A 16,959-nucleotide genomic window follows, 5' to 3' on the forward strand; every position below is an offset into this window, starting at 1 on the left:
CTGCGCGCGGCAACTGGCGGTGACTGTTGTTTCCACCGTGGAGAGAGGAGGCGGTTTGCGAGCCAGCATTAAAGCCAAGGGTTTGGTTATTATTCTGCGTGCTCAGCCCCAATACGACGGACGACCTATTAGCTCAGCGAAGATGGCGGTGTAGACAAGTGATCATTGATCTTTTGAGAAGTTGGCTGAGGTGACAAAGTGGTCCCATTCAAGATATCCGGGATGACCGAACCATCTAGATCCATCGCAAACGGGCTCGGCACCTGTGGAGTGCCTATTACCGAGGGTTGCTGTATGATACTCGTAGCTACTGGTGGCTCTGGCATCCAGGTCAGCAGGACGGGTGGCTCTTGTGTTTTAAGTCAGCGAGGGTGGATTACTAATAACCTATAACGACAGTAATATGAAACTGGATAACAGCGGGTCTTGTGTATAGCTAACGTACTTGATAAGCGTGCCGATCAAACAAGTGTACCGATCACTTAATTTTGAACCTTAAATCGCGATTTTAAGATATTTATAAAAAATTCAAACTAGGCCTAAAATGGCTATAATTTAGGGATTAGGCTAACTAAAGAAAAAACTATATATAGAAATTTTGTAAAATTTTGTTTATTTTTATTTATAGAGTTATTAAGAAAAAGCTTATTCACACTGTGTACCTCCTTATTTCTCTATAAAGCAAATTAGTTAAAAATCTAAAGAAATTATTTCTTCCCAACTATTTTATAAGAAGTCTAAAAACCCTTTTTTTATATTTTTATTATTTATATAACAAGTTTTAGAAAATCTAATATTCCTACTTTTAGCTGTACAGTATAAGTGATCGGCATACTTGTTTGATCGGCATGCTTATCATATACGTTATCCAATTAATTTAATTATAATAAACCACACCTGCCCCTCGATGAGGGAACCTAGTGTTTGAATTTACTGCATTTTCGTTGCGCACGTCACAGTTGCCAGGGCCCAAGTTTGGGTTTCAAGCTGCTTTTTTCTTCTCTGCCGGAATCCTGTCTAACTTTTTCGACCTGTAACCATTCTAACCTTGATACAATTCCCACGACTCGACCTAACGCCCCACGACTCGACCTAACGCCCCAAGATCCCCAACGCCCATGATGACCCAAGTCATTCGAATCCCCCCTCCCCAGCACCCTAGGTGGCTAGCATCCGTACCAACCCAACGCAACACAACAACTCCTCGAACCAGGGGTTGTATTGGGCCCCGGCGATATCCTGGAGGAAGACTTGACCCCTTGGATCGGGATTGTTGATATTTTTGGCCAAGTCGTAAAGCGCGGCCATTTCTATTCGGATATATGGGACAAGATTGCCGACAAGAATTTGATTTCCTTGCCCATTAACCCTAGTCCTGTTGTCAAGAAGCAAATGGCATCCAAAAATAGCCAATGCGATCCGTTGGCTTCCATTTAAGAGTTGCAGATGGTGTGGCGATAGCTCGAACAGATTTTCTTTCTCAAGGAAGCTCGAGAGGAAATTCAGCTTCTGTCTTTCTGATTCATCCTCTAGATTCCAAGAGAATCCAAGATCATGTCGGAGTCCGGATCTATAATGCGGATACAACAGGTTACCGTTGACAAGAGCTTTTCGAATGAAATTTGCCATGTTGAAAATTGGTTGTGATGGGATGAGTGTCAGAAGGGAAGTTGGTCCCTTGACGATGGGAGACGTCAGTCTCCCTTATATCCTATTGCTCGGAATAAGGTTACTATCTCAAGGTTGTTGACTGCAGACAGCAAGGTCGTTGACTGCAGACAGCAAGGTCGTTGACTGCAGACAATAGGGTTGAAGTCAGAGGGGTTGAATGGAAGCTTCAGGCAGAGACCGGTGGGCAACAACCTTATTGTTCAGCTACTGTTTCTTCTGGTGCTGGGTGTAGCACTTATTGTTTATTCCTACTGTTTGAGATTACTGTATGGCTTTGATCTATCTGATGATATTGAGTAAAGCTAAAAAAAATCAAATAAACCACAACTGGTGGGTGTGACCACGAGCCACGACCATCTCTACGAAGTACTGTCGCCACTATTATCTGTTCTTGTGGCTAAGGATGGCTGACGCGCCTTCTGGAATTGACCAATGCGTCGTTTCAAAGTCTTCTGCCCACTTGCTCAAGTCAAGGGTAGCCTGTCGACGCTCCTCCTGCCCGTGCATCCACCGTTCTCCTGGTGGGCCGAGGGCCATGAGGCTGAAAGCTAGATACTGACCCACGGCCGTACAGACGTGGAAGTGATTTGGATGGGCGGACACCTCGGGACCGGGTTCTGCTAGGTGGTAATATAACGTTTCCGGTTCCTCCCAGTCGACCCTGAGAAACACGATCGCTTCGCCAGTGGTCAGAAGACCATACTCAAGGCCGCCCTCAATCATGTAATGATAGGTCTGCGTGCTGGAAATCGTCGTTCTAATCTCGGCCACCTTCAAGAGATACGCTGAATGGTATTTCTGGAGTCTTTTGTTTGCGAGCTTGGGCATGATCGTCACCATAATCAGCTTCTCGACCTACTTCTTTAACATCACCTAAAATAAGTTCGCTCAAGGTGCCGTGACCATTGCCGGCTGGTGGGCCTTCATCGTTGGTCAATCGCTCGTCCTTTGGTCGCGCCTTCATCTTGTCCTCCAGAGTCGGCTTGTCCTTCGCAGTGTTCTCGCAATGATTATTGTCGATGCCATCGTCCTACTTATTCCCCTTTTTCTTGGCCCGACTTGGGACATGACTTTTGAAAGAGCCCTTCGTACATTCAGTGGAATCTTCGATACCCCACTTAGCCAATCCCCCCTAGCCCCGACAAGACAGCTCTGGGCTGTTATGCGGCCTTCCATGAGGACCAGGAAAGGCAACTTGAACTGTATTTGTTCGTATACTCCCGTCACTCGTTGGGCATGAAACGGCAGCACTACGGCCGACATCAGTGAAACCCCCATTGCGATTCCCAAACCATTCCAACCACCGGCTGGGCCTGTGGCCCTGAGCTACCAAAAACTCCCTGGTCGCATCTGGACAGGGAGGGCACATTTGAAATAGATTGGCTTGGCGCCGGGAGTGGTTCTTTTTGGAACGGCTCTAATACCATATCAAACAAATCGTCCCCGACCTCCGACGACCTTGAGTCTGGCCGAAATGGGTCGGTCCATGTCGGCGGGGCACTTTCCATCTCAGGCGTTTGGATGCTCAAGGAATCTGTTCCACTTGTTCTTCTGCCGCTCGAGCACCCATGGTGTGGTGTGAGTCCGTTAGGGAGTTGAAAGGCCGAAGAGAGAGATAAGAGGCTATTGACAGACTTTCTCGCTTCGTTTGCGATGTATTTCTGGATGAGAACGCAGTTACAGTCAGTATGCTGCAAGAGCTGGGTCTTTAAGTGGTAGATCTCGGCAGTCAACTGGTCGAAACAGGTTGAGAGGTATTGGTTCTGATCCTCCATGGTCTGCTCACGGGAGGCAAGTGCTGACGCTTCATCCCGTTTGCGTAGACGACACTTAGTAGCAGCGATTCTATTGCATTCGAGGTTGCGCCGTCGCCGGAGGTCCCTAGGAAGATCCTCGTCATCATTGCTCTTCCCCTTTTGCCTCCAACATGCCTTTACGGGCTCTTTAGGTTCGACTTTGGGTTTCCGGCCTTGTTTGCTTGGTTTCAGTACATCCGAAACGAGTACGGAAGCACCGGTTTCTGACAGACTTGAACTTTCTTGCGATTTCCGTCGGTTTCGGGGTCGGCGGGGCGGTTTCTTTTCTCGTTCTACGGTCGGCAATGCTGTCTGGGAGGGTTCATACTCCTCAGGGATCTTGGCTGCCATGACATATTGAGGTGTAGGTTTGGGAAACACGAGACCGATCTCTGTTGAGATCGGGGATGTGCCGATTGCTTCGTCAAAGAACGAGCCCTCGGTGACTTGGTTCATCGCTTGTTGATAGGCCATGTGGCTTTGAGATGTGGGGGAAGATATGCTGATGTGATAAGGTGGAGGGGTCATCAGGCATCCTGCCGCTGGTGTTGAGGCGATCCCGTCGAAGTATTGGCCAAACGCAAAATCTCCCGCCATCTGAGGGTAAGAATGGACGAAGGCTGCCATCGATGATCTTTCTGCACAGATGGTGATCGTTCTTCGGTTTCGATTTATGCTATCCCGGGGTTGGGCGGGTAGGTGATTACAAGACCGACTGGTTGGGGCCGGGTTTGCCTTGAAGGCTGATCTCTGGACGGTCCCTCCTCTTCTTCCTGCCGTTTGCCAACGAAGAAACACGCAGGGCTGTAAGGCTTCCCGGTATTGCTTATTCGTTTGCTGGACGGCAGCTGAGTGAACCAGTTGTGTCTGGATCAGGCAGGGCTGAGAGGCGGTTGGGGAGAAGAGTAGGTCTGAAAGTGGATTTGATAGGTTAAGGAGTGGGCCAGCTTGGTAGTTGACAAGTAGAAATTCATAGGCAGGGTTTTGAAGGAGGGGAATCCAAGAGAATGAGGTGATCGCGAGAGGATTGAGGGCGACGGGACAATCAAATATACATGGCATCTCGCAAACCACCAACTGCCAAAGTCCTTGGCTCTCAAGCTATCAGAGCCTTGCTAAGCCCCCAGCAAGTCCAGGACGGCACACCCACATGCTATGTGCTGCAGGACGCCGGGAGGGAAAATAGACTTTTCCTATGAAATCTCGATATTCAGACATCTTTCTGCTAGGCGAAGGGGTCAATAAGCCCTCAAGTCAGAGTTCACGGAATTCCGATTGGGCCACCCTAGCGGGATTGCTTCAGTTGCATTGCATTTTCGAAACCCTGACGTGCCGGTGCAGCTTGCGCAGCCATGTCCATACGTAGCAGCAAAGGGCAAGAACATGATAAACGAAGGTCAAAGCGCCGCAGTATCTCCTTGCGCTGCGGGTGGCCTGATCGGGCACAAGAGCTCCAGATACATCATACAATGGGAGAGGGGAACCAGGTGCGGAGGCTGACAGGGTGGGACCCTAGACCCTTGCCACGGAGAACGCCATGAACTGGGAACCGGGAGCTGCGAGACGAGGTGTGTGCGTTCTAATTACCGTACCCAAGGCTGGGGGACAGTGGCGTTTGTGTTCCCCTCCTCCTGGAAGATGCAATCGTAAGTGTTGCCTTCTCTAGTACAAGCGTGACGACAGGGCTCTCGCGAACTTTGGGCTCAGAAACCACGAGGATTTACAACTCTTGGGTTTGACGCGTTCTTTCTGCGAGACTCCCATGATCCAACGTGGCAATCGCCGTTGTGGCTACAAGACGAGGCTGTGGCACGAACTCCAGCTCCAGCCACACCGTAGGGAGCTCGGCAGGGTTCAAATCCACTCAACTTCAGGCCTCAGTTGAGTGGATTCAGGGGTTGCACGTGGCGTAAAGGGATCCGTGCACCAGCGCCCGGATCATTAAGTGATCCTAAATCCACGGGAAGAGCTCGTGGAGTGTCGTGGATTTGAACCCTGGAGCTCAGTGAACTCCGTTGCGCTCGGTTCCTGCTGCGGGTGCAAGATGGATTTCAACGTTCAAGGATCGCTCGCGATCCTGACCAGCTACGGTTAGAGAGTGGAACATGAGCCGATACCGAGCTCAAGGGCACTAGTCATCATCTCCTAGAACGGCTTCTTGCATCGATCGCTCGGACGTCGACTGCAACTCCCTGCCCCCAGCACCACTCGGCCGAAGCTTTGCGCTTCTCTGCATGGGGTCGTTGGGAAGAAATCGTCGATCCAAATCAGAGCTATGTGTCAAGCTAGTGGATGCTGGCTAGCGCAAGACGCACAGCCCTCTACAACGTGGTATCATCAGACGACGACGTTGGACAGTTCGGATTTACCTGGCTAACTCCTCTAACGTACATCTAAGTAAGCGGGGGGTCCGTCTTTCACCCTCCCGGTCCCGGCCAGTGATGTGATTCAAAGATTTAGGGTTTGGGCTAGGCTCTGATACGATGATATCAGCATCGTAGGGCTCTCGAGATTTGCCGACCCGGTCTAGGCCAAGAACTTCACCGGTTGCAGATCTAGAGGGGAATAAATGGCGTCCTTCGTGCTAGCCCAGGCGCAAGGGTCTTTGTTTTTCAACAGCCCCACCCTCACTCGGCGTTCCATTGGGGATGGCGACGTTGGAGAATACTGGGCCCCCTCCACGCTGATTTCACACGTTCGAATGACGTATGATGAATAGCATGGGCAAAGAGAAGGCAGAGAATTTACGAAGTTACATAGACCTGATGTAACGGGAAATTCCGTTGACGCAGCCCAAGTGTGTCACTCCATCACAGGTGGGTGATGCTCGTGACAACATTCTTACCATAATTGCTCTACTCCGTCACCTAGGCCCGATGAATGAGCTATTCAGGCTGCAGTTATCCTTCACATGCTCGACCCAGCCCGTAGTGAGCCCGTAGCGCGAGGCCTCGAGCGAGAACTCAACGAGATCGAAACCCCACGAGAACGTCTCCTCGACTCATTCACTCTCATTTGTACGATAGGGAAACGATAGGGAAAAAGGGGTGTTGGGCTCGCCGAGCACGCAGCAGTGGACAGGTCCTGCCGTCCTCAGCGTCTAGCGCAGACGGCGGCGGCATTGACCGAGCTCAGCCGGCATATGGCCTGGAAGAATGGAGATGTGTCGCAGAGCTTATTTGCTCCGAAACGACGATGTTAGAAGAGACGCGTCTCGGTAGCAGAGTTCGGAACACCACTTCCATAACACCAATTTCCACTTTCTGGTACAGAGCGCGCAGCAAGCAAGCAATTTAGGGTTAAGGGTTAGGGGTTGTCGTCTGCTTGCTTTTTTTCCCACCCCCTGTCCGTTTTTTCTACGGTCAAGGTCTTTTTTTAAAGCGCTGCAGCGTGAGGGGTGGGAGCAGCATTCGCCATCCGTTTCTTGTCTTATGAATGTTTTCATTACTGGAGTAAGCGCATGCATGTGAGCAAATCGAGGCGTGTGAGGAATTATTACAGTCTGAAGTAAGTAAAGGGTTCGCGTCCCGAGGTTGAGCCCCACTTCCGTAAGTAATATGGATATGAACTGGGTTCTTAGCTTGACCTTGGACCCGGAAAGATAGATAGTCGGGCTGTGGCTGACTGGTTGATTCGAATCTCCACAGCCACTTGAGGGATCGGCATACCGAAATCAAAAGTAAAGCCCGCAACGTCATCATCTCTCACTACGCCAGGCTCAAGCTGCAGGTGCCCTCCAGGGACGACTCCGCCATAGGCCGGCAAACCCGACCGCAGCCATCGAAGGCCTGCCCATCATCCTCCGGGGCCTTGCCTGCGCGGACTGTGGATTCCTGACCGCCCGCCAATCCCTCACCACTCTTCTATTGCACTCCTCAAACACCACTACCTTTCTTTTTATGTACTACCGCAATCTCTTCTCGTTAGCTTTAGCTGCAGTCAACATTCCTATCACAGTCGCTGACAAGTTATCGACTATTGATCCCACGTCTACCTGGGGAACGTGGGAGGGATGGGGTATTTCCCGGCCGTGATTAAAAAACAACCCCCCTCGCTTAGCTAGCACCTATTTTGTGGCTGGACCCACATCATTGAGGCTGGACACCGATATCGGATTTTCACACCTAAAACCCTTACTTTATGTCCAGCCTAAGTCTTCCTTGTCCACAACACATTGAATATCCAATAACAGGTGACCGGTCCCTACGGGCACGCCAATGCCGTTAGGAAGAAGCTTACGGCCTGGCTTGGAGGGCATTGGGCGTTAGGTGATCCGAGCGTCTGGAAGACCCATGTCTCTTCAACCTGTCGCGTAGATTGAATTCAGTCCTCTTCATTCAACCATTGTGAAGTGTGCTAATTCCATGGCACCTATAGATTACTCGAAATGGGACAACGTAGACACGGATTCCAAGCCAGAGATGGTGTCTCAGCAGGCGCCTGCGCCTAAAGCAACCTCCTCACACTCGTTTCCATCCACTTCGACGGTAACACACAGTGCTTCGGGGCCCATCCAAGCCGTCATCGTCCGGTGCGACGTCGAGAAAATGGAATTCCCGCCTTGGTCCGCCACCACAATCCCCGCAGATCATCCCGTTTTCTCGCAGGACATTCCTCCCGTCCCAGGGCTCATCGAGGTACCGCTGGTCCTCCACCGCGTAGGCACTCGGTCCGCCAACCGGACGTACCTCAACATCAACTCCGACTCCGGCTTCGCGCCCCCGGCGTGGCAGTCACATGTCGGTACCATCGTGGTCGCGCGCAAGGATAGGTCCAGTTAGCTTCTGGAAGGCAATGGCGTTCAACTCGACGGATGTGATAAAAAACATGTGAAAGGAACGTCGATTGGGCACGAGACAATGGTGGCATTCACAATAACGGATTCCAAGGCTTAGCTTGTAAACGGGTAATACGTTGCCGACTTACGTCATTGCTGAGGTTTCAACACGTTCGTCGTATGACTCTGGCGCCTTTGTGTACGGCTGATTTAACGTCACGCTGAAATAACCCTGGCAGTGGTTGTTAAGCCGCCGCAAACACACTTAATTATAAATTGCATTCATCTCCATGATAGCCGCTCAATATCGCTACACTCAAACCCCGAAGTCATTCGGTTGCACACACCACCACGATGGCATCTACCGAAACCACGACAGTTGCGCCATCCGCGGCCTCTCCCCGACTCTTCCAATTCGACCGAACCGCATTTTCTGGCCACCACTATGACATCAAATCCGTGACCGAAACCCGTTCATTCTATGCCGGCATCTCCTCTTTCACCCGTAAGAAGCCTGACCTCACTCTACATGAAGGAACAAGCGACAAGGGCGCCATCAAGGCTGTGTGCCATATGGAGCACTTGCGGGGCAACTCCAAAATCGGTCTGGGGGACCCAGCTAAGCCAGATTCAGTGCAATGGGAAGACATGACGAAAGAATCAGTCTTCAAGGCTTCCAAATACCGCTGGGAAACGGCGCTCACCAACTCAAGCACACCCAGACGAGGGAGGGAGGTTCTGTTATGGAAGAGAACCCAATCAGTGGGGGTAGGGGGCTCGTCGCCGTCGGGGCTGAGCGTGCGGAACTGGAAGCTCGTTCACGAAGGTACTGGAGAGATCTTAGCGGTCTTTACAAGCGATGGGCCATTAACGAAGTGCGAGGGCTTGGAGGTGAGAGCAAACTTTGGAGACGCGTTCGACCAGATGGTAATGATCACTTGCCTAACTCTGTATGAGGCGGCCAAACGTCGCGGAGGCGGATGTTGAGGCTTTAGTTGAAGTACCAGGAGGCGACGGATCCAAATGTTCAATGTATTAGTATTCTCTATCAACAGATGATGCACAGTGAAGCAAATAGTGTGACCGTAAATAAGACGATATCATATTCAATATCGTATTGCCTGCACGGTATTTTTATACCGTGCAGTGCAAGCAATACCGTAAACCGTGTAATATAGTGCAAGGTTATTCAAATATCATATAAATATGATATTAATATGATATTATACAGCGCAAGTACTGTGTAGTACGAGTAATACTAGGTCTCTCCCCATAGGCATATCGGGCATTATGAAGATCCCAACTTACAGGACTTTTTACTAATGAAGTGTAACAGGCTGGGCCGTTGATCTGCACTCAGCTGATGATAATCTTATACATGTTAGCTGTGAATAGCTTCATCTAGTTATGGTCAGCGATACGATCTTGAATCTCAACCTTACTCAATTTGGTTAGTTATATGCTTAGGCCATGCGGCTCTTTGCACGTCGTGCGATATGATATTACGATACGATATTGCTTAAATACAGTGTAATACCGTATACCGTGCAGTGCACCGAATTCTTAAACAATCCAGTGCAGTGTGGGGTTGAAAAAATATCGTATACGGTATTTTGCACTATTTACTTCACTGCGGCTCTGGGGTTCGGGTAGGCCGCGGTATCGACAAGGGTAACCTTGACGTTGCCCTTCTTGATGAGGGACAGGGCGGTTGCGCACCAAAGTTGCCAGCCCCAATGATGAGGACAGAGGAAGAATAAGAGGCCATGTTGGGTATCAAAGCTGTCTGGTCAGCCAATTCGCGGCACACAAGATGTGAGAGCCCCTTGGGAGTAGGAGAAAGGCTCTTCCAGCCGACTATCAAAGGAAAACAGCCAATGCTACTCCACTGGACCGCAATTTCAATAGTTGGCTGGGGAAAATGGACGTTAATGCATGGCTTTATTATTGTCACGGCCCAGGGCCCATATCCTTGCAGCTGTGCCGCAAGACGTACTAGGCTCGTGCGCGCCAGGGATGAGAAATCATCCCACAACTCAGGGGCACTTAGGAACTTCTTTCTTTCTTCTTCATCTTTGATGTAAATAGCATCCTGGACTAGATAGCTGGAATCCAGCTACTAGAGGCCGTTCACAATTATTACTGACAAAGCGTCAGAACTTTTCGAGCATTGGGCATGAAACCCGGTGGATTCCGGGTTGCGGGGGTACCCGTTGGTCATGCAGCGCTGTGGGGCACGATCCGGAAGGACTTGCTTGCCACATGCTTTTGTGGTACCCCAGTGCATGGAGAGTCAGTCATGTGCACAGAGGCCGAGCGGGTGGCATTCAGCGACAGCGGATAGCCTCAGTGGGTGGTAATGAAGTCCTTAAGTTCCGCGGTACGTTGCACAATGGGAGGTTGGGCAATAGCCCCAGGTGATGGGAGTCCCAACTGGAGATAAGGATCCCGACCATCGGGGGGTTGTCTAAACCGTAGCCGCGCTTCGGTTCCCTCAAAGTCACTTTCATTGTCATTATTCAAATGCATCTTGTGCATCGTCCCAATTTCACATTTAGTAGTCTAGCGCCATCAAGCACAGACGGCAAGGCAATTCCGTTGGCTTTCTTTTTCTAAGCTGTCCCGTGGTTTTCATTTTCTCATCCGTTTGTCGTGGAGAACGGGACAGGCACAGGGTACTACTAGGTCACCGCGTTGCGTAATGATGAGCAGGATTCTGACCGGCCGCACTCTGGGCGAATTATGTGCCGACGAGTCGGTATCCACTCACAATGCGTTTTCTTTATGAGGACGGCCGTGGATGGTGGGACCAACATGCCCGGGCTCATTTTTTTGCGAGGCAGTGCTTGCCACAAGTGCTACGGGACCAATGGCCGAAGGGGATGGCGTGGCGTGGCATTCACCCTCCACTCGCTCTGGGCCTTTCGATGTGCATGGACGGCACAGCGCCGGTCGTCGTGAGGCGTATTACATGTCAGACAAGACCAATCGCCCCTGCCGCCGCACTCCTTGTCTCGAGCAAACGTGGAGCCAAGTCTCTCAAGCACCCTCCCCCAGACCTAATAAAGGGTTGCCTCTTTCCCCGCAAATTGCACAGGGCAAGTCTTTGAACGCGAACCGTTTTTGCTGCTCCAGTTGTCGCTGCCTTGTTACCCCACCCCGAGTGCATGCGTGTCCATGAACTCGGTTGAGCTAGGCACGGTCAGCACTGAAGGCTCGTCGAAAGTTCTCTCTAATGCCTCTAGCAATCTGGCCCGAGCGCGCGGGTCAAGGCTGCTCGATGATGGAGGACTCATCAGGCTCTGATCGTCCACTGAAGCGTGTCAAGTATGAGCGACCGGAGGACCACTACATTCCCATTCCGACCCTTCCAGGGAACATGGCCTTGGGGATCACCGGGCCTGTCAACAACGTCCCCGGCCCTTTGACCGATGCCCCATTGTTTGGAACCCCGTGGCCATTCCAGTCAGGCCTCCAGTCAGGCTTGGCGTCTCCGCCCCTCTCCGAGGATCTCCCTCCATGGGTCGCAGGTCTTCTTGGTGAGGAAACATTCCGGCAACCGTCGATCGACCATCCCCATCCGTATCACCATCTTCACCACCCTTACCATCCTTTTTCTTTTGTCTCCATTGTCTCTCCATCTTCTCTCTGATTCGCCCTGTCTTGACTCGGTCCCAGGCCCTTGGTGGTGTAACCAAGGGGTAGGAGACCAGAGACAACATCAGCAACCCCACTCTCGCTTTCACCTGGTCGCCCAGCATGTCTCCATCTCGTCTCAGCCATCTTGTCCAAATCTCTGCCCACTCCCCCTGACCATTGAAAGATGTTAAGATCGTTTAGTGCCCTGATCATGCCATGGTGGACTTTCAAGTCGGTGAGCTAACATTCCATGCAGCACCGCATTCTGCAGGGCTGGACATCGAACATCCCTCTGCCACACCCAGCCAACCTCAAACTTTGTCTCATCAGGGTTCTCATTCATCCCGCTTGCCTCGCCTACTTCCCGCCATCCCGGCTGATCCTCTAGGAGCCATTCTTCATCCCCAAGACACTTTAATACAGAGGCCACCCGCAAGGACCCTCTTTAGCCCCTTCACCGATGGCGAAGACCGCTTGGTCAAGTCCATCGCTCCTCGATATGTTCGTCCTAAAAATGGCCAAGTGAATGGTTATGTCAAGTTTAATTGGCCATCAAGAAGGCCCTCCATCCGACCATCCGGCCCCGACCCTCCTCCTATTGCCGCCGTGGAGGAAATTATGGACTCGACACCGACGACGGCTGTCAGTCGTAGATCTAGCATCGTCAGCCTCATCGGACCACCAGCCGCCCCCTCCAGAGCGGGTACCGTGACAATGTCGCCAGGCGATTCAGACCTCTCCTGGAGCGCCTTCTCATCATCACCTATGGACTCAGTGTCACCAGTGTCTTCTCAAGTCTTGACAATGCAACTCACAACTGACGAGCCACGGATGCTACCCCCACACTTTGGATTTCAGGCCAAGATGGATATGATGGATAGGCGGTTATGGGATTTCTGTACGTTCGCTTCCTTGTCTCTTCTCAAATTGTCCATCACCTCTGGAAATTCTACTTAGGACGCCTTTTTTTTCCTTTGGCAAGTTCTGACGCCTTTCTCCCTAGATATCAAAAACTGGTGCCCTGGTAGGAGTGTTCTCAGCAACACCAACCTGTGGCTGAAAGACTTCGCCCAGATGCATGAAAATGAAGGCATTCGATGCGCGATCCAAAGCTTGGCAGGAGTGTATATCTATGATTATCTTCCAGACGAACGTATTCGACAGCGAATCAACGAGCGATACGTTCTGGCCGATGCGCACTTTAGCAATCTCCTTGCCTCCCCAGAAAGCTTTGAAATTGGGAAGGGTAGTGAGGTCATCACTATGGCTGTCATTCTCTCGATGCAAGATGTGAGTTTTGACATGCCCAAGAGACTCCCCGCACCTAGCCCTGACTTATTCTGAAGATCATCCTCACAGAGCGCCGTCTCAAAAATCCGTTTACGCCTCGTTGGTTGGAGGGCTTCAAGCAAGGCGAGCATTTTCTCCACGTCACGGACCCGGGAGGTCGTTTCTGGCGAGATAATAACATCCAGCTCACCAACCTTCGTATCTCGCAGTCCATTATCGTGGGCCGGGCTGTTATTCTCGCTCAGCCCATGATAGCGTTTCCTTCGCCCACTGATCTTGACCCGATACAGGAGGCGTCGAGGTTTGGATGGCTCCTGTATGGCACCGAGAAGACCATGTACGAGATCCACGGAGGGTGCGGTTTCTCAAAGAAGTTGCTGCATACCATCAGCCAGATCACATGCTGCGCAGCGCGTCTGCAGCAGGAGCCTGAGAGCGCCATTGTGCCCATCACCGCTCGCTACTTACTACGCGAGCTTCTGGAGATGCGGCAGTGGAGTAGCGAGTCTATACCATTTGAAACTGCCCAGCAGTGTCCACAGCCAATCGAATGGATACGATCGAGGCCTAACGACTTTGTTATTGATACAGATCAGGATATGACGGATGCAACGGCCGAGGCATGGAGGTTTGCTTCGATTATCTATTTGCAATGTCGACTCTTGAGGTAAGGATACTACCGTCTGGCAGGGAATAGTTCATCTTAAAGGCGTTCCTCCCCTCCACCTAAGAAAACGTTTGTGTGAGGACTTGCTGACTGGAATTCCAGGCTACCTCGAAACCACCCGGATGTCCTCAGCAATTTGACAGACTTGGCCAAGTGCATACGCATCATGCCCACCTCCGGTCCGCATTTCACCGCTCAGGCACCTCTGCTACCAGTTTTCTTCCTCGGCTTGCTTGCTACGAATCCGGATCACAAGAACGTGTCACAGGCTTGGTTCGAGGAGGTAGTGCGGACGCCAGTGCGAAGTGTAGGTTCTTCTCATTTTCTTTTTATTATCGTCGGCAGTCCGGTTCTGCTGCGCATGACTCTACCACTATTACTTGTACAGATTATGGCACTAACTGTCCTTACAGAGCGTGCCACCCCTGTATCAGGCTTTAAAGCGGATCTGGGCCTGGATCGACGCCAAGGTCGAAATCCCGTCTATGCCAACTGCGTTGCAAAAGTCTATCGGCATAAGGTACCCATGGTGGGAACACCTCGTCGCAAATGTCCACGACAAAGAAGAGACCCTGTGCCTAACATAGACGGCCACAGTGTCTATCTATCCTTGCTACCCTCCCATGTCCCACGTGGTATCCTTTCAAAATCAACCATCGCAGCATTGGCTGCCCGCCTTTTTGGTGTAGTATTACTGGGTTATTTCGGAGTTGATGGGGCTCGTTCCCGGGATTAGTTCACGCCCGACACCGCACTATCGGCATCGTCGCGCTGGTCCTTGTCAGCGTTTCGGCGGACAAGGTATTGCCATGTTATCAGTCAGCATAATATTCGTAAGCACTATCATCGGGTTGGGGGAACGTACGGTACGGAACTCGGAATTTGGCGCCTGCTAGATGTCGACGACGCTCAGTCCCGCCTTATAGCACATAATCCGAACACTGTCTTCGTCATGCGAAGCAGTCGAACTCCTCGCCCTCCTTGATCAACCTCCCGATCTTCTCTAGGTTAATGCCCCGCTTCGCCTGAAGTAAAAGCGGTGCTGGGTTGCTGGGTGGTCCTCCAATACAGCCAGGAAATCCCGGTCCGCCTCCTTGGACCATTCCTCGCCTGCGAGTCGGTTCGCATGAGCAAAACCATGCAGGAAGAAGAATCGATACAAGTCGTCACAAGAATGGCACCGGTCAGATCTTGGCAAGGCTGTTGGGAAAGACACGGCTATTCATGTCGATTAGTAGAGTCTTCTGTGCGAGCCCAAATTTTGAGGCGATAATAGTGCTTCTGACCCAGGGTCGTTTCACAGTACGGACCAAGTGCCTGGCATGGTTTAGAGTGAGTGCTCTTGGCCACTTCTGTATGTGTCAAAATGGCACCGTGGCGAAACGAACAAGTCTTATTTTCGCATTCTTGCCAGCTGAAGAGATGCAAACCAGTGTCCGTTTTCAAGATCCTGAATAAGGAACAGGGCCCAAAAAAAAGGAACAGATACAAGTCAGTGTCTGTTTTCCAGGACCTGAAGAAGGAACAGGCACGTAAAAATGGAACAGGTGCAAACTAGGGTTTAGTTTTGGCAGCTCTAAGACCTTACTGAGCGTAGCGAGAAATGAGATAGGTCCAACAACTGACCCGGTTGGTTGGGATTGGTTGATTACGTAACAACCAAGCAAAGCAAGACCCTTTCGCCAGTGTTGCTAATAATATGGCAATAAAGTAGTATATTGCAATATGCCCCATATGATATGGACTTTCTCATATGGTGACAATATAATATGAAGATTTTGATATTGTGATAATATAATATGAGGATGTCCATATTGGCAATATATTATTTATATTGGGTTGTCAGTCCTGGGGCGAATTTGCCTCTTGACAGTAGCCGGACAGGTCTTACCCTATACCAGAGACAGGGATATTTGGCATTTTATTGGCTGGCATTCACTTTCGACACGCAACTTTGTTGACAATCATTCCTAACATGCGACCACGCGTTTCTTCCACGCGTCAGGGAAGGCACAGCCGGTACGGACCACGTTGGGGCTGGGCCTCCCGGTGGTTGCCTGTTAACATTGGCCATCGTCACCTCTGCCCATTTTCTTTATCACTGTCGAGCCTACTGACTAACCGTACCGCCATTACTATCGCCTTACTGATGAATCGCCTGCGTATGTTGGGTTTATGGCTTTACAAGCGCCCTTGCACGGTGGCTAGAGGAGACGCAGCAGAAAAACTACCCGAGCCTGAGCAAGATGGCCGTGGATACACTGTCGATTCCTGCAATGTCTGCGGAGCCCGAACGACTCTTCTCTGGGGCAAAGATAACGATTACAGACCGTCGAAATCGGCTTGGGAGTGATGTAATTGAAGCATTGGAGTGCCTGGAGTCATGGTTTGGGATACGAGATTTTCAAGGTAACAAGATTTGTGCAGAAGCGGTTTAACGATGGGGTCACGTGGAATATATTGGATGTATTGTCACACTGCCAATATATTGGGTTCTTGGCAATACAATACAATATGGGTCATGTTCATATTGCGTAATATAATACCACCTCTTGACAATACAATAATATTGCAAGGGGGTCCATATTGCCAATATACGTATTGTTTATATTATGAGCAACACTGACAAAAACTGCTAGTTGTGACGGTACAAGAGCACGAACGAGGTCGGGTGCGACTTGGGTAAAATGATTGTTTACGAGGAGAGAAAGAGATTCCTAAGGAAAACTCTGACTTAAGCTATTTACACAATATTCATAAAGTGAGACTATTCATAAAGTATGAAAGTCACATGATCGTTCCCTCACACCAACTCAACGTCAATCCATTCAACGAAAGCGTTCAGTTGATCAACTCAACGAGAGGTCGGCAATTACTAAGCCAATTCACTCAATATAGGTCGTCCGTTGAGTTGGTTGAGTTGTTTGGGTCTCTGAACACGGATGGTCCCGACTTACTTTCTCCACGTCAGGCTTCCTGAGAAACATTCAACACCCTTCTTAAAGACACTGGCACCGATGGCACTGTAGGATAAACTCAAGGTAGCGGTGTTCTCCCGTTGAGATCGTGTTGATTTCTTGGCCACTACATAGGAAGCGTACGTGTCAATAATTCGACAC

General features: G+C 50.6%; 5 protein-coding genes across 5 annotated transcripts; 3 read left to right on the forward strand and 2 right to left on the reverse strand.

Moving 5' to 3' along the window:
• Positions 1 to 2,121: 2,121 nt before the first annotated feature.
• BGZ61DRAFT_287905 (uncharacterized protein) lies at positions 2,122 to 2,439 on the reverse strand (the record flags this gene model as incomplete). Its single annotated transcript, XM_046238535.1, has 1 exon — positions 2,122 to 2,439. A coding segment is annotated over one exon (318 nt), but the record flags the coding sequence as incomplete, so codon positions are not given.
• A 494-nt stretch (positions 2,440 to 2,933) lies between these two features.
• Positions 2,934 to 4,094, reverse strand: BGZ61DRAFT_487247 (uncharacterized protein; the record flags this gene model as incomplete). Its single annotated transcript, XM_046249946.1, has 1 exon — positions 2,934 to 4,094. One exon carries the CDS (start codon positions 4,092 to 4,094, stop codon positions 2,934 to 2,936), a length of 1,161 nt encoding a protein of 386 aa, XP_046094104.1.
• Positions 4,095 to 7,984: 3,890 nt separating this feature from the next.
• Positions 7,985 to 8,283, forward strand: BGZ61DRAFT_468096 (uncharacterized protein). Its single transcript, XM_046247844.1, has one exon. It carries the CDS (start codon positions 8,015 to 8,017, stop codon positions 8,246 to 8,248), a length of 234 nt encoding a protein of 77 aa, XP_046094105.1. The 5' UTR covers positions 7,985 to 8,014; the 3' UTR covers positions 8,249 to 8,283.
• Positions 8,284 to 8,598: 315 nt separating this feature from the next.
• On the forward strand, positions 8,599 to 9,231 carry BGZ61DRAFT_374057 (uncharacterized protein; the record flags this gene model as incomplete). Its single annotated transcript, XM_046242303.1, has 1 exon — positions 8,599 to 9,231. One exon carries the CDS (start codon positions 8,599 to 8,601, stop codon positions 9,229 to 9,231), a length of 633 nt encoding a protein of 210 aa, XP_046094106.1.
• Positions 9,232 to 11,527: 2,296 nt separating this feature from the next.
• BGZ61DRAFT_435354 (fungal-specific transcription factor domain-containing protein) lies at positions 11,528 to 14,427 on the forward strand (the record flags this gene model as incomplete). The annotated part of the gene is made up of 6 exons (XM_046243988.1): positions 11,528 to 11,767; positions 12,124 to 12,781; positions 12,887 to 13,173; positions 13,230 to 13,840; positions 13,943 to 14,147; positions 14,254 to 14,427. The coding sequence occupies 6 exons, from the start codon at positions 11,528 to 11,530 to the stop codon at positions 14,425 to 14,427; spliced, it is 2,175 nt and encodes a 724-aa protein (XP_046094107.1).
• Between the last annotated feature and the right edge of the window lie 2,532 nt (positions 14,428 to 16,959).

This window comes from Ilyonectria robusta, assembly GCF_021365365.1.
Source record: "Ilyonectria robusta strain PMI_751 chromosome Unknown BGZ61scaffold_67, whole genome shotgun sequence".
Classification (NCBI taxonomy): domain Eukaryota; kingdom Fungi; phylum Ascomycota; class Sordariomycetes; order Hypocreales; family Nectriaceae; genus Ilyonectria; species Ilyonectria robusta.

What these genes read in the sequence shown, in the direction of transcription:
- BGZ61DRAFT_468096 (XM_046247844.1), top strand. Translation starts at nt 8,015, where the DNA reads ATGGAATTCCCGCCTTGGTCCGCCACCACAATCCCCGCAGATCATCCC.